Raw genomic sequence first — 22,517 nt, 5'->3', positions numbered from 1 at the left:
CTTATTTTTCTCAGTTTTGATCAACCAAATAATCTTAGTATAATTAGTGTTCTTCAAAATTTGTAACTTGTGGAACATCACAAAAACACCAGACTGTGCGATACAAACCACCAAAAAAGATTCTATTACAGTATGTTCTTGACTTCTATTTTAGACATTTACGTCTTTCCTCTGTTGGTTAACTGGGATTTGACCTTTGTCTGATTCACAGCTTGGCCTCCTTGAGCGCTGAGAAAACAGAAACACCTTCACACCATGGTAATCCTTTGAGGGGAAAGTGTGTTCAAGTACCATCTTGACCCTTCCTTCCCTTCTCAACCCAACCACCTTGTACCACCCTGTCTCACCCCACCCCATCCTGTATTACTGATCCCAATCCTCTTTGTGGGAAAGTGACGTCTGCTGCTGTCAGAAACAGAGATTAGCTCAACAGGCACCGGGAGAACAGAGCAGAGAGACGCTCTGGGCTTGAGGAGCAGCAAAGCAGCGTCACATTCTATGCCTCTCGAGGAGCTCAATTTGTCACCTTACCAGAAGCTGACACGCCTCCCCTCCAGGGAGTCTCTGGGCTGCTGCTCGTCCCTCCGAGCATATAGAACAGAGTATGGTGCTCCAACATAGTGGACTTCATCAAGACGTGCTCAAGATCATCTCCTGACTAATGGCTTTAGTGGCTTCAAACCATAAGGATGAGGTCTGAAAGACTGGAACGTGTGAGGTATCTAACACAGCTTTGGGGAACTTAACACTACTGCTCTGTCACGGTGCACTTGTATGGAAAATGTGCAGTTTAAATGATGTGCTGGATACAAAACAGATGGTGAGGCCGTGTGTGCAAGGTGTTAAAATGCTCTGAGATCGCAATGTATTTTTGAGTGACAAAAACTGTGAAGTGATTTTAATTGAGTGGTTTGAGCACTGAGTTTCAGAGTTCACTGCTTTCTTTTAATTCTATGATCGAGATCAATAGTGGTTGAAAAGTGTGTGTGTATGTGAGGCGCTGGGGCTGGTGGAGGCTGTTGCACTGGATTTCCCAGAGATGGAGGGACATGGGTATGGCCGGTTCGGCGAAGTAGATAGGGAAAATTACCAAATTGACTACCGGAGGATTGTAGGGGACATGGAACCACCGTGGTCACGAATTTCTAACAGAGACGGAGAACAACCCCATCCTTACCCTCCTCAAACTCCACATGGGCATGGGCATGAGACTGCAGCACAACGCTACAGTGCTACACGTATCCAGGCTGGTTATGAACCAGAGAGGTCAGTGTTACACTGCAAGCTCATAATCTGAACATAAGTCCATTTATCCATACGTGAAGCCACATTTGTTCATTCTAATAAACTTACCAGCTAAAAGCATTAAAGGATAATTCCCATTTGTTACCTCAGTTAATGATAAAGTTGCATATATTGTTGATGATATAATTGTATGTTGCACCACAACCAGTGCGATTTCTTTGAACTCTCCAGCTGTGTAGGTGAATTAGCCGTATGATTTCACCAGCGTATTTTTCAGCTACCTAGGCAGCAAACCAGATCCTCTTACCTATTTTCCTGCCTTCCGAAAATAAGGACATATTCCTTTAGGGCCCTGTCCCACTGGCGTTTAGGAGGATTTGCGTATGGATTGCGCACAAAATTGGCCCATATTCGCCAAACATCCACAATATCCATGTAACATGCTTGTATGAGTCGGCCGTCATCCGAACACGCCCGTGATCATCCGCAGAGGCACACATGTCCGCAGCCAGGATTTTTGAGTAGCTCAAAAATTTGGATGCGGATAACATCTGCCCAAATATACTCAATTCATACACAATACATACTCACTCTATGTGCTGTATATCTGCCGTTAACCACTGATATCCGCAACTGAAGAGGATTTGCGGCTTGCCAGTGGACCGGGACAGTGTGTAAAACAGATATATATCGTGCCCATCATGTCCACATCACAAACTAAAATATGTTGTAGCGACTGCATACAGATTGGCCACGAATAAAGCGTTTTTATTACATCTGCTTTGCAGCTAATTTGCAGACAATCTGTGAATGCATAACAAACACGTCACGTAAACCCAAAGTATTATATGTGGCAGAAAGTGACATACCTGACAGTCAGTGCCGGTCTGGCTGTGTAGATCCACAAAGGCATAGCTGCTGCAATCCAGGACTTTTATTTAACACCAACAAAAGGAAGAGTTGCTGTTTAGCCACAACTCACTCTTAAGTCTGTTTTCTGTGACACTCGCAAAAAAACCACTGTCTCACACCACGAGCGGCTTCCACCCTCCCGCTCCCCCAACTCATGAACAGTTAACCCTCGCATGACAAAATGAACATTAACTCTGTGATCAACTTGTCCAAGTCCAGCAAATGCTCCAGAGGCTGTATTGTTGGTGTGAATAGTGATGACGAAAGGAGTGAGTGCGCTTCTTTTATGACCGCAATGCAGATGCCGTGCACGCGCAACACGTGCGCGATGCATTCATAATACACCCGTAATACTGCCGTGATAATCTCAATGTGTCAGATCAGTTTCTTCACTACATGCGTTATATAACCGTGACTGTTCATCATATATTTGCTATATATTATTAATATATCCCTAATTCATACTGGGACATTTGTCATTTTTGGCCATTTTTGTTGTGGACGACAACGAACGCCCGTACTTTGTATACTCAATTCATGCACAATTAATCCTCTCCCCAGTGGGACAGGGCCCTTAGTTTGCATTTCCTGTCTCCACACAAACATTCACAACAGGATCTTCTTGGAAAAAGGCCAAAGCAAAACGTGTGCTTGTTAGAAATAAAATATGAATTCAACAACAACAAAAGAAGAAGCAACTGCTTACCTAAATTCACACAAGGGACTGTGGAATTATTAATAAAAAAAATTATATCATGCTTGATTTTAAAATTTCACATAGGTTTGTGTGAATATCTTTTGTATTTCAGCATTGCTGACTACTTGATAAGTGGCGGCACAGGCTACGTTCCTGAAGATGGACTAACTGCACAGCAGCTCTTTGCTATTGGTGATGGACTTACTTACAAGTAAGAAATATAATGCACAGATTTATTTGGAGATTTTAATGCATTTGCATTAATGGATGAGAAAATAGTAATAGTAAAACAGATAGGCTCTGGTTTCCCATGTGGCTTCTGACAAACTGCAGTTGAAAATTTTCAACTCTTTTAAAGAAAATCCTTCTTTATATCACATCATCATGAAGCTGTAGAACTGGTGATGCAACAGACAAATCCTGCACTATGCACAGTTTCTACACCAACCACAGAAGCCTATAACTCCTTCAGATATGACTGGGTGTCTTGGTGGCTTCCCTCACTCCTCTTCTTCCACACTTATGTACTGTGCAGTTTCTACAACCACAGAAGCCTATAACGCCTTCAGAGTTGTCTTGGTGTCTTCCCTCACCTGTGTCCCTCCAGCATGGTTACACAGTTTTTGAGAACTGCATATTTGACACAGATTTACCATACAGTACCTTACTGGTTGTATTTCTTAATGATTGATGGAAATGCTATTACCAGCATACTGAGAGTGAATGTGGCACATTTCTTTGAGTTGATACACAGGCAGATTTTGTTAAATAAAAAGGTTTGCTTTTTTGTGGAAAACATACTTAACACTTTGTATATGAAAGATATGTGCCGCTTTCTTGATATTTAATTTCATTTGAATTGCAGAACATAAAGTTTTACTTTCTGATGTCACTCTTTTCTCTTAGTGACTTCCTCATTCTCCCTGGTTTCATAGATTTTACTGCTGATGAAGTGGTGAGTACGTATCACAATATCCAGCATGTCAGTGGCTACATAAATGTTGTGAATTGATTTATGTGTTTGGCTTGATGGAAGAGATTATGTGCTGTATTGCATTGGCAGGACTGCAACTGTCACTGGCATTGCAAATAACAATTAATGTTAATTAATCCAGCATCCACTCAAATCCATATGAAGATGCTGCCATATTGGATATTGTAAAAGCAGAACAAAGTTGCTTTTTGATTGATCTGGTCCATCAAAGTTCACCAGATTTTAAAGCCTTAGTCCTCATTATATACCCCTGTAATTTGGTGAGTAACAATATGATGCCATTTAATGTTTTAGTTTTCTTGGATTCAAACTGGAGGGTATGGCTCTCTATCTATCTATCTACCTATACTGTAAAAAAAATAGTTTTTATGATAAAACAGGCAGCTGGGGTTGACAGAATAAATCTGTAAACAATGCAGTTTATAAAAAAACAACAAAGAAAAAACATAGATCTTAATATATAGAGTTGCTCTAACGTACAAAATAAGACGTTTTAAACCAGCAAGTCCAACAGCTTTTTTTCTTTTTGTTTTTCCCTTCTTTTTTTTTTTTTTGCCAAATTAATTTATGTTTTTTAATCATTATTAATTATTTCCCCATTCATTGAGATTTTGCTGTGCTGCACCCATTTTGCTAATAAGGGCCACCACATAAGGTTTGACATGGGGTCCATGTGTTGACATGGTTCCCACAGATCCAACCAACAACCGACCAGCTCTTCTCTCTCACAAGGATCCTGGAGGGTGCCTGGAAGCATGCCCATTCAGTCTACATGTGTTTTGTGGACTTGCAGAAGGCGTATGATCAGGTACCCCAGGAGCAGGGTTGTGTAGGATTACTTTGAAATGTATTCCAAAAGTAATCAGATTACAAGTAATCCAAATGTATGTACATGCATACATGTAATCCACATGTATTCTTTCAAAGTAATCCTACCCAACCTTGCCCAGCAGATACTGTGGGAGGTGCTGCTGGAGTATGGAGTGAGGGGGTACCTTCTCAAGGCCATCCAATCTCTGTACTCTCAAAGTGAGAGCTGTGTTCGGGTTCTTGGCAGTAAGTCAGACTCATTTCTGGTGGGAGTTGGCCTCTGCCAGGGCTGCACCTTGTTACCTGTCCTGTTTGTGATATTCATGGACAGGATATCGAAGTGTAGTCGGGGGAGGAGGGTTTCCAGTTTGGTGGGCTCAGGGTCTCATCACTGCTTTTTGCAGATGATGTGGTCCCGTTGGCTTCATCGGCCTGTGACCTCCAACACTCACTAGGTCGGTTTGTAGACGAGTGTGAAGCGGCTGGGATGAGGATCAGCACCTCTAAATCTGAGGCAGTGGTTCTCAACAGGAACCTGATGGATTGCCTACTTCAGGTAGGGAATGAGGTCTTTCCCCAAGTGAACGAGTTCAAGTACCTCGGAGTTTTGTTCACAAGTGAGGGGACAATGGAGAATGAAACTGGCTAGAGAATGTGCATAGCAGGGACAGTATTGCATGCGCTATACCGTACTGTTGTGATGAAAAGGAAACTGCGCCAAAGGTGAAGCTTTCGCTCTACCGGTCAGTCTTCGTTCTTACTCTTGTATGGTCATGAGGGGGTCATGACCAACAGAACTAGATCGCGGGTACAAGCAACCAAAATGGGTTTCCTCAGGAGGGTGGCTCATGTCTCCCTGAGAGATAAGGTGAGAAACTCAGTCATCTGTGGGGAGCTCAGAGTTGAGCTGCTGCCCATTCACATTGAAAGGAGCCAGCTGAGGTGGCTTGGGCATCTGGCAAGGATGCCTCCTGGACACCTCCCTAGGGAGGTGTTCCAGGCAACTGGGAGGAGACCCCAGGGAAGACCCAGGACTAGGTGGAGAGATTATATCTTCACAGTGGCCTGGGAACACCTCAGGATCCCCCAGTCAGAAGTGGTTAGTATGGCCCAGGAAAGGGAAGTTTGGGGTCTCCTGGTGGATAAGTGCTTGAAAAAGTATGTCAATCCAGCCAGCTCACTATGAGGTGAAAGGGGCTCAGATACCCTTAAACCTTGGATATCTTACTTGGGAGACAAGCATGAATAATGGTTGCACCACTGTGCAACCATTAGATAGATATATACTTTATTGATCTCACAAAGGAGAAATTATGCTTACACTCCAGTTACCTCAGACAGCAATTAGTCCACAATTATTACTTGTTTACCGTAATAATGGCACACATCAGAATTAAAGGTAACACATACACGTGCACTAAATTTGTCACTAGGAATGACTGAATATATAATTAATTGTGTATAATATTGCCATTTTAACCATTTTTTTTAGGTTTTTGTACAAACTGTTCATATGAGGAGTTGGGAAGAAATCATGTTTTGTATTGAGTGGGATTTACATCAATAGTATAATATAGATTCAGCAGTTCATTACATTTTCAGACTAATTCATTCAATGTGAAAAAAAAAATGGTAGCACAAACACTTGTGCTTGCATCCTAAACCGAATGGCCCATGTTCTAGATTACCTTCAGCCACTCTCCTTTTGGTAATTTTATTTATTAATTGCCAATTACAGTAATTTTATACAGTAAAATTTCTAGAATTTTCTGTAAAGGCAATTAAGTATTTTTACTGTATTATTTTACAGTGTATTTACTCACTGCGTTTTACTTTGAATGTGCAGGTTTTTCCAAAGCCTAGCAAAAAGCTGTCTCATCCATTTTCATTGTAGTCCTGGAAATAATTTGTTCTGCTGTATCTGCAGCTTTGTTCTTTCAAACAAACACTACTTGAGCTCAGTGGTGTTTTAACTGTTGAGGTTTGTTTTTGGCTTTGCAAGCTCTGCCGGGATATGAAATTATTTTTACACTGAGGTAATCCAGGTTATTATTGGAAAGCAGGTGTTCAAAACAGGTCTACAATTGCATTATTTAACACTAAGGAGGTGACGTCAATGAATCTTGAAGGTCCTCAAATTAGCGTTTAGGGACATCAGACGTCAATTGGCAAGACTAAAAATGGACTGAAACATTTGGGTAGCACAATGTAGCAAAGGTACATGCTGCATCATCAATTCTACACAGTGTGTTTGCTGTTGTCTTTATTTTGGAGTATGAAATAAGTCTGCACATTACTGGCTCTTTCAGTCATATCACAGTTTTGGTTTTGGTTGCTGCTTTATGCAGATGATGTGGTTCTGTTGACTTCATCAAACAGTGACCTCTGATATGCACTGAGCAGGTTTGAAATGTGAAGTAACTGTAATGAGGATCAGCACCTCCAAATCTGAGAACATGCACTGTAAAACTAATCAGGGTGTTCAACTTAAAAACTTAAGTTCATTTGCTGCCTTAAAAACACAAGTCAACTCAACTTCAAGAAAAGCTTTTATTAAACTCAGGAAGGTAAGTTATAAGTTTGCAACTTCTATAAATTCACTGAAAAAAGAACCAACTTCAAAAGTTGTTTCAACTGGTAGCATTTAAATGAATTAAGTTGTCTGAACTTAAGTTAAGTTAGATCAACTCTAACTTACAAATGTAAGTTCAAACAACTTAATTCATTTAGATGTTAGGGCCCTGTTCCACTGGCGTTTAGGAGGATTTGCGGATGGAATGCGCACAAAAGTGGCCCACATCTGCCAAACAACTGCAATAACCGTGTAACATTCCTGCATGAGTCGGCCGCCATCCGAACACGTCCGTGATCATCCGCAGAGGCACGCATGTCCGCAGCCAGGATTTTTGAGCAGCTCAAAAATCCTGCTGCGGATGAGATCCGCATCATTGCCTGAACACATACCGAAGACATACGCAGGGCATACACAACCAACGTGCCACATATCCCCTGTCAGCGCCTTGGGGCAACTGTTTGTTGTGATTTGGCGCTATATAAAAAAATTGATTGATTGATTGATTGATTGATATCCGCAACTGACGGGTTGGCCGGCTTGGCGGCGGACCGGGCCAGTGTGCAAAACAGATATGACGCGTGCCCAGCACGGCCACATCATGGTCGCAAATGGTATGTTGTGTATGCAGACAGAGTAGGCACAGATGAAGCGAGTGCATCACGGCTGCTGTGCCCCTCATGGGTGCGCCTCCGCAGTCGCCTTCGCTTCTGTTCCCTGTTATATCCGCTTTTCTTCCTCATGTATTCGCTGATCCACCCTGGGACATTTGTCATTTCTGCCCATCTTTGTTGCGGACACTCAGCTTTTGTCTCCTCATTTCATGCGCAAATCCTCCTAAACACCAGTGGGACAGGGCCCTTACCAATTGAAACAATTTATTTAAGCTGGTTGCAATATTCTCTTTTTTCAGTGTACCTGCCTGAGTTTAATAAAAGCTTTTCTTGAAGTTGAGTTGGACTTGTGTTTTTAAGGCAGCAATTGAGCAATTGAGTCTTTAAGTTGAATCACCCTGATTATTTTAACATTGTGATCCTCTGTTGGAAAAGGGTGGCTTGTCCTCTCTAGGTGAGGGGAGAGTTAACTGCTGCAAGTGGATGAGCTCAAGTATCTTGTTCATGAGTGGGGTAAGAGATCGATAGATGGATTGAGGCTGCATGTGATATCCTGAAGACTCTGTACCAGACCATCATGATGAAGAAAAAGCTGTCAGATGGTGAGACTCTTGATTTACCAGTCAAGCTATGCTCCTATCCTCACCTATGGTCATAAACTGTGGCTAATGATTGAAGAACAAGTGGAGATTCCTCCACCCCCTGGTTGTCTCCTTAAAGAGGTCTTCCTCACATGTCCAACAGGTAGCAGGCCACATGGAACACCCAGGGCCTGCTGGAGAGATTATATTTCTTGATCTGGCTTGGGAACTGTTGGGGATCCCCCAGGAAGAGTTAGGACTTGCCCAAGCATTGGAAAGTGTGCATTTAACTCTTTGGCCTACTGTCACCATGTCCCAAACCCAGATAAGCAGCAGAAAATTAATTAATGAATAGTATGGCAGAATTGTCAAAGACCTCTGAGTAGAGAACAAAGCAGATTTATAAAGCAGTCTTTATTTTCGGCCACAAAAAGGCAGTTGAACGGATACAGGAAAAACAGTGCATTCATGAAATTTTCCAGGTGAAAACAGAGAGAGCTGGATTAACTGTGGCTGAAAGCAAATGTTTCTGGCAACAGGAAGACAGTGAAAAAAAATCAGCAGTATCTGTGAGTGAGTTGGCAATAATTGTAGTCAAAAAAACAAAAAACAGGCTGAGGGTCAAAGCACAGTTAATTAACATACCAGGTGACAAAAAAACAAACAAACAAAAAAAAACAAAACAAAAGGAAGACAAGACTTCAGAAACAGGGGAAAGCAGCTTTAGTCAGAAAATGGGAAGTAAATATGAGCAAGCATAGAAGTGAGAGAATATGGCAATGGAGCAAAGGGCTTTTTCACTTGGCGTTGCTTTGCGCCATGCGGCTCCACCGCGACGCGCGGAATTCCGCTCCTCTTTCCATGACAAAAACTCCTGTAACAGTGGAATGTGCCGTTCATTTCTAAACTGGACGCTGTCTTGATCTGGTATGTCGTCTGACTAGCACAGGAATTGTGAAAAGACGTGGACATCAGCACTTTTTCGGCACATTGAGACAGACATGCGGAGGAGTTCCGCGCGTCGCGGTGGAGCCGCATGGCGCAAAGCAACGCCGTGATGAAGCCTCACGGGACATGTTGGGGCATGTCCAGCTCATGCTCAATTTCTCGGATAATCACACGACTGAAAAGCAGCCGACAGCCATCTGAAATCCACCTGAAAGCCGTCCTGTAAGACCAACACGGAGGTGGTTTTGTGCCACGTCATGAACGGCTCCGTGGCGCGTCCCTCCGCTTTTCTTTCCATGAAAAAACTCCTGTAACAGTGGAATGTGCCGAAAAAGTGCTGATGTCCATGCCTTCTGCCTTTTTGTGAAAGTCAGACGACGTCCCGGATCAACAAAGCCTTCACGTTGGAAATGATCTGGTTGTTTCAGCGGGGTTTGAGCCTGTCCATCGGCGCTTGGAGCGCGGCGCGCTCTCAGCAGTTGTGGGCGGTCTTTAAACCATCTGGATCACTCCTTAATCTGTGTAATCCCCATAAAATCGTCCCTGAAAGCCATATTAATTTTCCGAACGGTGTCCACCTGGAGGTCTCTCACAGTTTCTGGAAAAAAATTGATGCAGCAATGCTCCAAATCGTTCAGACATTTATTCGCAATAACAAAACGACGGTGGACCAGTGCTCACAGGCGAATGACGCAACCGACAGGTGTGAAAAAACTCACGCATGCGCACGAAGGTTCAAGCTTGGCTGATGCAATCACACGTGATTCAAATCCATATGGTTTTTGAAAAAAGTAAAAAGGTCGGATACTTTTCTAACAGACCTCGTACTTAACGTTGGTTAGTATATACTACCCAACTGTTACTGGTGTATGTGCCAGTGAGTGTGGAGTTGGGAAGCAATTGGGATGCAACATATTGCCACTATTTTACCTCTCCTTTGACCCAGATGTTTACAGATGATGCATATGCGCATACCACATATGCCGTGAAAATTTTGATTTTCATTTTTTTTATTGGAACCCCCACTCGTAAGCGTCAAACATATCTACTTCCTCTTCGTAGATAACAAGCATGGCATGAGGACTTCTGCAAATCTTTGGTTTTGCTGATCTTGAGCTTCAGGTCGTTGTTATAACACCCAAATATTTAATCTCTGTGTCAAATCTCTCTTGTTATTCTTATGAAAACATGTGGAGATATAGTAGGCTTCTGAGGTGGAAAGTGTGAGGAGGAAGTGGACCCAGTACAGCCCCATGAGGTTCACATTTGTCGTCACTCTGTTTTAAAAAAAATTCTCTGTTCTGTTTTCAAACCTGCGTTAAAATATTTTGCATTTTGCACCCTATTTTCAGGATCTAACTTCTGCATTGACAAGGAAAATCACCTTGAAAACTCCTCTTATTTCATCTCCCATGGATACAGTTACAGAATCATCCATGGCCATCGCCATGGCAGTGAGTGCAACAGCACAATACTGTATTTCGTAACTTCTGTAATTTTGGTATTCTGTTTTGGGACAGAGCTGCACATACTGAAAAATATGCAATAAAAAAAAAACTCAGCACATTATATGTTTTCTATCTTTTTAGTTGATGGGTGGAATTGGAATAATTCATCACAACTGTACTGCAGAATTTCAGGCCAATGAGGTGCGCAAAGTAAAGGTACGTTGGAAAAGTCAGCAAAAACAATTGCCACAGTGATTAAAAAACTGACATGATACCCTCAAAATAAGACATAATTGTAAAATTAAGAAAATTCCCATTTGCCATTCTACTTACAGTGATGGTCTTGTTTTTGGCAGAAATTTGAGCAGGGCTTTATTACAGACCCTGTGGTAATGAGTCCTCACCACACCGTAGGGGATGTTTTTGAGGCCAAAATACGCCATGGCTTCTCCGGAATCCCTGTTACAGAGACTGGCAAAATGGGAAGCAAGCTGGTTGGGATAGTCACCTCCAGAGATATTGATTTTATCTCTGAGAAGGACCATGACAAACCCCTGGAGGAGGTGCAAGCATTTGACTTTTTCTTTACATTTTGTTGTACATGATGTAAAAATAATGAATTGTAATTTTATCTTGTTCATTGGTTAACACATATGATCCTTATTATGATCCAGGCAATGACAAAACGGGAAGATTTAGTTGTTGCACCAGCAGGAGTCACACTCAAAGAAGCTAATGATATACTACAGCGTAGCAAAAAAGGTAAATATGTCAATGCACTCACCAGTCATCTTACAACCCCAGTTCTAATGAAGTTGGGACATTGTGTAAAATGTAAAAAAAAAAACCAGAATATAATGATTTGCAAATCCTCTATAACCTATATTCAAGTGAATACACCACAAAGACAAGATATTTAATGTTCAAACTGCTAAACTTTGTTTTTGTGCAAATATTTGGTCATTTTGAAATGGATGCCTACAACACATTTCAAAAAAGCTGGGACAGTGGTATGTTTAACACGGTGTTACATCACCTTTCCTTCTAACAACACTCAATAAGTGTTTGGGAACTGAGGACACTAATTGTTGAAGCTTTGTTGGTGGAATTCTTTCCCATTCTTGCTTGATGTACGACTTCAGTTGTTCAACAGTCCGGGGTCTCCATTGTCATATTTTGTGCTTCATAATGCGCCACACATTTTCAAAGGGTGACAGGTCTGGACTAGGCCAGTCTAGTACCCGAACTCTTTTACTATGAAGCCACGCTGTTGTAACATGTGCAGAATGTGGTTTGACATTGTCTTGCTGAAATAGGCAGGGATGTTCCTGAAAAAGATGTTGCTTGGATGGCAGCATGTGTTGCTCCAAAACCTGGATGTACCTTTCAGCATTGATGGTGCCATCACAGATGTGTAAGTTGTCCATGCCATCGGCACTAACACACCCCCATACCATCACAGATGCTGGCTTTTGAACTTTGCCCTGATAACAATCTGGATGGTCTTTTTTCTCTTTTGTCCGGAGGACACGACGTCCATGATTTCCAAAAACAATTTGAAATGTGGACTCATCAGACCACAGCAGACTTTTCCACTTTGCATCTGTCCATTTCAAATGAGCTCGGGCCCAGAGAAGGCAGTGGCGTTTCTGGATGTTGTTGATGTATGGGTTTCGCTTTGCACGGTAGAGTTTTAACTTACACTTGTAGATGTACCGATGAACTGTGTTAACTGACAGTGGTTTTCTGAAGTGTTGCTGAGCCCATGCGGTAAGATCCTTTACACAATGATGTTGATTTTTAATGCAGTGCCGCCTGAGGGATCAAAGGTCACGGGCATTCATTGTTGGTTTTCGGCCTTGCAGCTTACATGGAGAAAGTTCTCCAGATTCTCTGAATCTTCTGATTATATTATGGACTGTAGATGATGGAATCCCTAAATTCCTTGTTGAGAAACATTAAACTGTTGAACTATTTTTTCCATGCAATTGTTCATAAAGTGGTGATCCTCACCCCATCTTTGCTTGTGAATGGCTGAGACTTTTGGGATGCTCCTTTTATACCCAATCATGACACTCACCTGTTTCCAATTAGGTGTTCTTTGAGCATTCATCAACTTTCCCAGTCTTTTGTTGCCCTGTCCCAACTTTCTTGAAACATGTAGCAGGCATCCATTTCAAAATGAGCAAATATATGCACAAAAACAACAAAGTTCATTAGTTTGAATATTAAATATCTTGTCTTTGTGGTGTATTCAATTGAATATAGGTTGAAGAGCATTTGCAAATCATTGTATTCTGTGTTTATTTACATTTTACACAACGTCCCAACTTCATTGGAATTGGGGTTATATTAGGGTAACCTTGCTGGTATGGTTTTGGGCCCATTTATGCCTTCACAATGCCATGACTGCCTTATTTCTTTATGCTACAAGGTGCTGAGGTCAAGAGATTTCTGGGAAGCTATTATGCAGTCATGAGGTCCATAAACAGGAAAACAATGTAGTATGTCTTTAGGGTCTTGGTGCTTCCTGCTTGCTTTGTGGTTGTGAGACATGACTGTTCACCAGTGACCTAAGGTAACAACTGGATGCTTTTGAATCTTTTTGGAGAATCCTTCAGAACAGGTGAAATGAGTTTGGGTCAAATGACATATTATACAGGGAGACTCAGATGAGGAGTATCACTTGCGTGGTGAGGGAATGCCAGCTATGACATTTTGGCTATGTGGCATGCTTCTCTGATGTATTGGTGTTCTGTAGTTATGAATCTCATGCCGTCTCACGATCCGTGACTCACACGAGAGTTCAGTTTCAGCAGAGTTCCAGTGTCAGGAGCTCAGCACTCACAGTGTAAACACACCTCATGAAGTATGGACAACAAGACAACATTGGGCATGGCAGAAGTCCATTACAGGTGCTACATCTCTTCTAGATAACCCTCTCAACTTGAGAGAACATGTCATCATCATAATCGCCCGTGAACTCGCTAAATCAATGGCATCCACACCCTTGCTTTGCCATTGTTTACATGCACTGTGAGATGGCGAAACTCTGCTGGCGCCACGGTGCATTCTGGAAAGCGCAGGGGGCCGCCAGGGGAATTGTGTGAAATGCTGAAGTACCGAATGATCCAGTATCCAGGTGCCTCAGTGTTGAGGATGGAAGCAACTGGAAAAGGCCAAGAGGACTCACATTTGATCTGGCAGGAGCAGATAGATGGTTACTTTCGAGAGGTGAGGATGGACTGGTCATTTGCCTGTGTGGTTGCTATCTAGGACTTGAGGTAGTCCCTTGGTGTGGTCAGTGTGGCAACACACAGTATCGGTGCATGGTCCCAGACCTGATGTAAACACAGAAGGTGCTGGAAACATTCCTGAGATTTTGGTCCATATGGCACAATGGCATTACACCACCCGCAGCAGTCATTGAATGGATGATTGATGAATGGATCCATGTTTCTGTATTATTTGTGCCAAATTCTGACACTTCTGACCTGGAGAACCACCACTTACTAGATGCTTGTTCTATTTTGGACCACTCTATGCAAACCCTAGAAATGCTTGTGCCTAAAAATCCTCATAGACCAGCACAATATAGAATACCCAAACTAGCCCACTTGGCACCAGTAACTGTGCCATGTTCAGTGAAATCACCTTTAACCCTTGTTCTGATGCTTGGTTTGAACTTAACCAGCTCCTCCCAACCATGTCAATATGCCTAAAAACATTGAGTTTCTCCTATATGATTGGCTGGTTAGATATTTGCTTTAATGATCAGCTGAACAGGTGTACGTCACTCTACTGTAGAGCAGATCTAATTAGCACCTGGACTCATGTGTTAGAGGGTTTTTTTCATTGTTACTGCCCTACATGTCAACAAGGTGGTGTGTGTGTGTGTGTGTGGGGGGGGGGGGGGGGGGGTTGTACAAGGTATCTCAAAAATAGTTCAACAGATTTCCTTGAAACTTGGGGAGAATATTACTTGAACAGATATTTAGAAGCTATTAGATTTAGGAGTAGTTTGGTCAAAGGCCCAGGTGAAGGAAAGCATCGACACTTTTTGTTGTTGTTGTTTTTTTTTGTTTTGTTTTTTTTGTATATCCCAATGACCAAAAAGCCTAGATGAATGAAACTTGGTGTAAATATTGCATGGATCTTCGATATTTATAGATTAATAGATTATTAGTTTTTGGAGTACTTTGATCAAATGTCAAATATCAAGGTCAAGGAAAACATGGGCCGAAAACCCCTTTATTTGTGTGTACATCAAAAACCAAGAAGCCTAGATGGATGATCTAAAGTATGTATTGATCAGCAACATGTTTGTGATTGATTGGTGTGAATGAATCCAAAATGAGTCACACAAAAGTCACATGATAAAGTCGTACATAGTCAAAAACACCATTAAAAACATATACATATTTGCTTGTACATTTGTATTGGGGTGTGCAGTGAACGGGGTAGGCATCGGCATCCTGATGCCCTTCATTTAACCCATTGTTCATTGGATTCTTTTAGGTAAGCTCCCCATCGTGAATGACAGTGATGAGCTGGTTGCGATCATTGCTAGAACTGATCTGAAGAAGAACAGAGATTATCCTCTGGCTTCCAAGGACTCCCGCAAACAGTTACTGTGCGGCGCTGCCATCGGCACCAGGGAGGATGATAAATACAGACTGGAACTCCTCATGCAGGCTGGTGTGGATGTGGTCGTGCTGGTGGGTTTGAGTGTCAACTGATAATCACATCTTTTGTTTATGATTACATTCTACCAAAGCACATAAATAAGATATTTATAAAATATGGTTTGATGAAGCAATGATTATAAATTTTGGGTTATGCTGGCTAATATTTTTTAATTAACTAAAGCAGCCATTATAGACTTATGCAGGAGCTGCCTTCAGTCTAATTATCTGGGTTATTGATTTGCAGGATTCCTCCCAAGGCAACTCAGTGTATCAAATCAATATGATAAACTATATAAAGCAGAAGTGTCCTGACCTGCAGGTAGTTGGAGGGAATGGTAAGCCATCAGAACTTCTTTCTGAATTACTGGCATTAACTTTCACCTGACTAATTTCTTTAACTTTGTCTCTCTCTAGTGGTGACGGCTGCTCAGGCTAAAAACCTGATAGATGCTGGGGTGGATGCCCTGAGGGTGGGCATGGGGTGCGGCTCCATCTGTATCACCCAGGAAGGTATGCTGAGCAGTGCTGTTAGTTTTTGCTGCTTCCAGATTAAACCGTGTACAACCTCAAAGTCAGCAAAACTGTATATTTGTGCATATTGGCTCTATAAAATCAACAACTGAACATGTAAAAAAAAGGGATGTTTTCATCTGCATTACTATTTTCACATTTAAAAAATATGACTTGTAAGTGATAAAACTACATAATTTATTTCAAGTATGTTCCTGAAATGTAAATTTAACCCCTTTAAAATTTAATCAGGTTTTAAAAATTTCTTTTTTTTAGACATTTTCATATCAACAAAGAAAGTGTTTGTTTACTGTTATTTTTATGTATTTTAAAAAATGTATTGATAATTTTGTTTCATTAAAATAAAATATTAAATTAAATCTCATTCTATTTTTAAATAGGAAATGATTGAACAGTTCAAATTAGATTTTCAGTTGACGTGTGAAGAAGTACAGTATAGGCCTTGAGGGCTATTAGTGTGGATCTCCAAATTCTGGAGCATGATGAGAGTGTGCAACTCACTAGAAATCTCCCTGGAATGTAGGTCCATTGTGGGTTATTTCCCCAGTTGAGGCTGGTACCCATATAAAGCTGGGTGGACTGGGTCAAATGTCTTGACCTAGGGCACAGGTAGGTAGTGTGACCAAGAATCAAACCCAGGCTGACATTTTAGTACCGCCAAGTCCGACCCCACTAACCTTCCTGCTCTCGTAGGAATGATGAGTGCCTGAAATTTTTTGCACAGTACCCTCTGACTATCTGTCTAAATGTACCATCCCAAACAATTAAAGAAACACGATTTCATTGATTTGTTGATTTATTTATTTTTCAGGGAATAATTGGTGATGTCAGTAGGGGATTCCATACCCACCATCAAGGTTGGGTAGGATTACCTTGAAAGAATACATGTGGATTACATGTATGTATGTACATACATTTGGATTACTTGTAATCTGATTACTTTTGGATTACATTTCAAAGTAATCCTACCCAACCTTGCCCACCATATTGGATTTTAGTTGCACAGGTGATTGTGGGAAATGTGTGTCTGCTGAGGACACACAAACACTCAGAATGTAAACAAAAGGCTCAGAATCTTGACAACTACTTGTTGTGTCCCTAGATGCTTCAGTAACCATTTTAGGAATAAAAATTCGAAGTTGTATTTTTCCTAAGAATGCCACGCTTAGAAACAAGCGGATTCACAATTTTGGAAGGCCCGGAAATAAGTGAAAGCTTAGTACGTTCAAGCCGACATCAACCCTCTGAGTATGCAGCAGCCAGAAAACTTATATGGTAGACACACCAATGGTTTTTCCACTCAAACCACTTCAAAATCAAAACCACCTATACAGTAGTTTTGTCCACAACTTGTGTCAAAATCATGGCCGCCATTTGATGTGTAATTTAGTAAATCCCTGCCGAAATCCTACTCAGCAAGAGCAGCTTTCTTCTGCTGTGTTTTAGTGCAGAAACAACTCTCTTTCTATCTTTCTTTCTTTCTGTCTGTCCATCCATCCGTCCCCAGAGGTTCAGAGTCCCATTCACTGAGATAAATATGTGCGTAGCTTGGCACAGAGATGATGCAGTGCACACTATGATCTCAAAGATTCATAGCCAATATTATTTCCATGTCAACAGATTTTTTTATCCTTAAAAAAAGGCCAACTATTAAGCATTTTATGAACATTTGATATAAAACCTCTAAATATGTGAAATTTACCCCGTCACTCACATGGCATTGACTCCTAGAAGCAAGTTAGTCTGAACTTATCTCTCTGTCAAATCATTTTCTTTGCCTTTTCAACTTGTAGTTCTGCAGTTTAACCATTTTTTAGTTCTTCTACTGTTGATGCCCCAAGACAGGGGTGGTGGACAAGTGGTTATTTTACTTGGTTTCAGTGCAGAAGGTTCCTGGTTCAAACCCCATGACTGCCACATTTAACCATGCAATGTGGTGTTGCGTCAGGAAGGGCGTCTAGTGTGGAACTTGTGCCAAAACCAGCACATAGATCCATGTTGCATCTGCTGTTCTGACCCCGAGTGAAAACAAGGGAGCAGCTGAAAAAACTTGCTTTTTTTGCTGTTTCTGTCTGGAATGGTGAGTTAATAACAACTCCAGGTCTATCTTCTGGGTTCAAAATTGGCTTGAAAGTACTGCATCTCTCTTTGTTTACATCCACGGACACCAGCTGTAGGAATACAGACTATCCCATGATGTATTTTGTGAGGGCTAATTCCATGCATGTGCACTGATACATGCAATCGCTCTGTTGGGTACCTCTCACTCACTCACTCATCTTCAACTGCTTAGTCCAATCAAGGGTCACGGGAGGGCTGGAGCCTATCCCAGCAGTCATAGAGCGCAAGGCGGGGTACACCTAGGACAGGACGCCAGTCTGTCGCAGGGCCACAAACAGACAATCCACCTAACCTGCATGTCTTTGGATGTGGGAGGAAACCGGAGCACCCAGAGGAAACCCACACAAACACAGAGAGAACATGCAAACCCCACACAGAAAGGCCACAGGTGGGAATAGAACCCATGACCTTCTCGCTGTGAGGCAACAGTGCTAACCACTAAACCACCGTGCTGCCTGTTGGGTACCTCATAAATCAAACTCACTCAACTTTACAAAAACCTCTCATCAATGCTAATGCTTCATAAAAAAATGACAGTCATGATTTAAATTCAAGTTGTTACAAAGTCAAATTAGTTATTGTTTAAGTGCTTTGAGGAGTCTAGTCTGTTTGTGTAACAGTCTTGTTCTACACAGAAGATATTCTTGTTCTTCAGTGATGGCATGTGGACGTCCCCAAGGTACATCAGTGTACAAGGTTGCAGAGTATGCCAGACGTTTTGGAGTACCAGTTATAGCTGATGGAGGCATCCAGACTGTTGGGCATGTGGTGAAAGCTCTGGCCCTTGGAGCATCTACAGGTACTAAAGCAATGTAGTATCTCACTATTTCTTGTCATATTGGTGAATTAAAGTTGGATCATTCAATGGAAGGATTGTAAACATACATTTCAAGAAGGATACAGGAACATTTGATATGTACTTTTACCCAAAGCAACACAAGCACATTCACATGAAGGTACCATGAGCTTATATGGAAAGTGTGGACCACATACAACAGGGTATACCGTCTCTTGATCCTTGGCATAACTTGCTTTACCCAGTGACTTCATCGCATGTTTGTTGCTTACATGCCTGTGCTGTGTTGATTTATCTACTTTATTTATTTGTTTTTGTCTTTTGACCACTATTCACCACAGAAGCTGTCAATTTTGTCAATGTTTTGTCTTAATTTTTGTTGTCTTTCTCTATCACAGTTGCCTTGTGTGATTAGTATGTAATCTCTGTTTGTTTCACCTACAACATTCTTCCTTTAGTGATGATGGGATCCTTACTTGCCGCAACTACTGAAGCACCTGGAGAGTACTTTTTTTCAGATGGTGTGCGCCTGAAGAAGTACCGGGGAATGGGATCCTTGGATGCCATGGAGAAAAACAACAGTCAGAAGCGTTACTTCAGGTGGGCCTCAGAGACCCTGCACTGTGTGCTGCAATGTGATTACGACATATTTTACGATGTGTAAATGATTGTCTGCCTGTGATTTTGCAGTGAGGGTGATATGGTGAAGGTGGCTCAGGGTGTGTCAGGATCAGTGCAAGATAAAGGCTCCATCCATAAGTTTGCTCCTTACCTCATCGCGGGAATCCAGCATGGCTGTCAGGACATCGGAGCAAAAAGCTTGTCGATTTTACGGTAAGTGTTTTAATTAGTGGTGGAACCAATCATAGCTGATCTGTCATGCATATGAACCGCCCCCTTTGCAATGTGGCACATAAGTGAATTTGGGATGAATTACAAAATTATCATAGTTTGAAATACAGATTTCTTGACATGATCACTTGTTTTGAAAGTAGTAAATGCGTAAATCTTGATGCATTTGCAGTAAATCAAAGTGTGAGCTGAGGGAAAACAGCTGTGCGTTGACGTGAACAAAGCCTTTTAAACACAAACAGCCTCATGTTCTGCTAGAGGTAGCTTGCTGCAGGCCTGTCATAAGTCTGGGTCCACACACAGAAAGAATCTCTACAAAACATCAGGAGTTGAAGAGGGAGTGTCCATCACCTCTTTCCATTCATACACACACACACACACAGATGTCAATGTGCTGCAAGTCACTCAACTGTACACTGGGAGCAGCTTGGCTATTGAGGATCTTGCTCAAGGGGCCTTCATGATTTTCTTAACAGAGAATCGATCAGAGGATAGGGCTTGTTGTAGTTCAAAGTGCAGCTAATCCTAGGTGGGGATGGGAAGGTCTGGTCTGTCCCCATAATTAAGACTTCGACCCCTCACCCCCCAAAAGAGGTAAAAACATCAGTTTCTTGGGTGGCAGAAAAAGAGTGTTTCAAAACATTTTATATAAATATAAATAAATGTAAATATTACTATTTATTATATGGCCGTGATGCTACGCACACTCTGATTGGCTGATTTCCGGTCTGACATTTTCCCATATCCGACCGGTTACCATAGCAATCAGTCTAAAACACGTATCCCATTCGTTACAAACCAGAAAGCTAAAAATACGATTGGAAAAACTAAGTTGGACAGGAGCATACTTCATAAATATCTAAACAGCATCATAAAAAAACACACAGATTGAAAGCTTAAAAGCTAACAACCAGACCGTCTGTTAGCAAGTTCTTCATGGAAGTGAAGCGAACAGGTCTGACAACGAGCCCATAACCGTCAGCATCTTTCATATTCAGGTGATACCAAAAGTTTGTGTGTTTTTATCTATCTATCTATCTATCTATCTATCCTATCTATCCTATCTATCCTATCTATCCTATCTATCTATCTATCTATCTATCTATCTATCTATCTATCTATCTATCTATCTATCTATCTATCTATCTATCTATCTATAAAATAGCCATATAATAAACAAATTATTAACCTTGATTGCTCAGTCTATACGGGATTATCAGAACTCTGTGTTTGGTCCGTACTTACATCTGATATTTTCCCGTACATACCAAACAAGCGAGGTTAATAATCCTTTAATATTTCTCATGTTCATGCCAAGCTTGTTCTTACCTTCAAAGGATCTAAATTAGATTGTGTCTACTCTCTACAGATGAATGCTAACATTAGGCAATCTCTAGGGCCTTAAGTTACAATTTAACTATTAATAGCTAGCTAAACATTACATTAACATTAGCCTCACAGAGCACTAGCTAAGTAATCGTAGGTAAGGACCCCTGATAGGTAAGTACTTCCTACCCTCAGTCGATTGTCACTGCATAAATTACACTCTGGGTCTCATTTTTGTGGTTAATTGACTTTTATAATCTGCATGTTTTCGTTTCAGGTCTATGATGTATTCAGGAGAGCTGAAGTTTGAAAAGAGAACCATGTCTGCCCAGATGGAGGGAGGCATCCATGGCCTCTATTCGTAAGTCTAGTTCCAGACTCCCAGCTTTGGGTCATCATTCATCTTCATGTTTCATCTTTTCTTTATTTCTTCTATTTACATTGTGTAAATTGGTGCAGTGTATTGTGTATTAAATCCAAAAATTAGGCATTCATTTGAAGCATAGGCAGCTAGAATTTATAAATAAGCTCCACTTCTATTCTACATTTTTTTTACTGCCAATCTAATGTAATGCATCGATTGTTCGCAACATTACATAGTCTTCTTTCTTCCTTTTGTAACCCATGCACTCATATTAGATATTCTTTTGTGCCGTGTAAGTACATCCATCCTCTCATCACACCACCATTTCCTTTTCCTTCTTTCATTCATTCATTTCTCAAGGATATTGTTTTTCAGAGTACCTCACGATGTGATACTTTTCCACACATAGTTACGAGAAACGATGTTACTGAGATTGGAGGAGGGAGAGTGAATACTCGATCAGGCCCGAACGTCCCGGCGCCTGTAGCTACAAGCAAGTGCACTGGAAGAATGTGATCAAATGACAAGATACAACTGCTGCTGCTCTACGGGACATTTACTCAACAAGAGCAATCTGAGGTTTCCGACTTCTGCCAATCCAGATCCGGATCATCTCCAAAATTCAGTGGAGTCTTCCATGCCCTAATATCTATTGTGGTGCAAATTTGATGAGAATCCGTGAAGTAGTTTTGACGTAATCCTTCAAAGCCTATATCAAAAGAAATGTTGATCCAGAATCTGGACGTGGATCACCTGCAAAATTTAATGTATTCTTCCATGGCCTAATATCTATCTGTGGTGAAAATGTTGTCAAAATCTGTGCAGTAGTCTTGACATAATCCTGCTAAAAGACAGACAGACAAATAAATAAATGTCGATGATTTTATTTCATCCTTGGCGGGTGTAAAAATCTGATCGAGACCTTCCTTGTTTCTTTTCCATGTCCCATCTGTACGGACAGACTGAGACCTGAGATGAAAGCTCAGTGTCAATGAGAATATTTTAATGGATGCTGGAT

The 22,517-nt window shown here is 41.3% G+C and overlaps 1 protein-coding gene across 3 annotated transcripts; it reads left to right on the top strand.

The window, feature by feature from the left end:
* Window positions 1-425: 425 nt before the first annotated feature.
* impdh1a (IMP (inosine 5'-monophosphate) dehydrogenase 1a) lies at window positions 426-22,080 on the top strand. Of its 3 annotated transcripts, XM_034176644.1 has the most exons (16): window positions 426-1,266; window positions 2,967-3,065; window positions 3,761-3,809; window positions 10,726-10,827; window positions 10,963-11,037; window positions 11,178-11,384; window positions 11,496-11,583; window positions 15,340-15,539; window positions 15,754-15,844; window positions 15,924-16,019; window positions 18,817-18,960; window positions 19,416-19,557; window positions 19,648-19,791; window positions 21,413-21,496; window positions 21,775-21,791; window positions 21,909-22,080. In XM_034176644.1, exons 1-16 carry the CDS (start codon window positions 1,040-1,042, stop codon window positions 22,013-22,015), a joined length of 1,872 nt encoding a protein of 623 aa, XP_034032535.1. In that variant the 5' UTR covers window positions 426-1,039; the 3' UTR covers window positions 22,016-22,080. The 3 variants fall into 3 exon arrangements, with proteins under 3 accessions (XP_034032535.1, XP_034032536.1, XP_034032537.1); XM_034176645.1 differs by lacking the exon at window positions 21,775-21,791 and having other exon boundaries at window positions 21,909-22,048; XM_034176646.1 differs by lacking the exons at window positions 21,413-21,496; window positions 21,775-21,791; window positions 21,909-22,080 and adding an exon at window positions 19,982-20,118.
* Window positions 22,081-22,517: the final 437 nt, after the last annotated feature.

Source organism: Thalassophryne amazonica, chromosome 8 (genome assembly GCF_902500255.1).
Source record: "Thalassophryne amazonica chromosome 8, fThaAma1.1, whole genome shotgun sequence".
In the NCBI taxonomy this organism is placed as follows: domain Eukaryota; kingdom Metazoa; phylum Chordata; class Actinopteri; order Batrachoidiformes; family Batrachoididae; genus Thalassophryne; species Thalassophryne amazonica.
The sequence above is the reverse complement of the archived record's forward strand: the minus strand, read 5'-3'. Positions and strand labels throughout refer to the sequence as shown.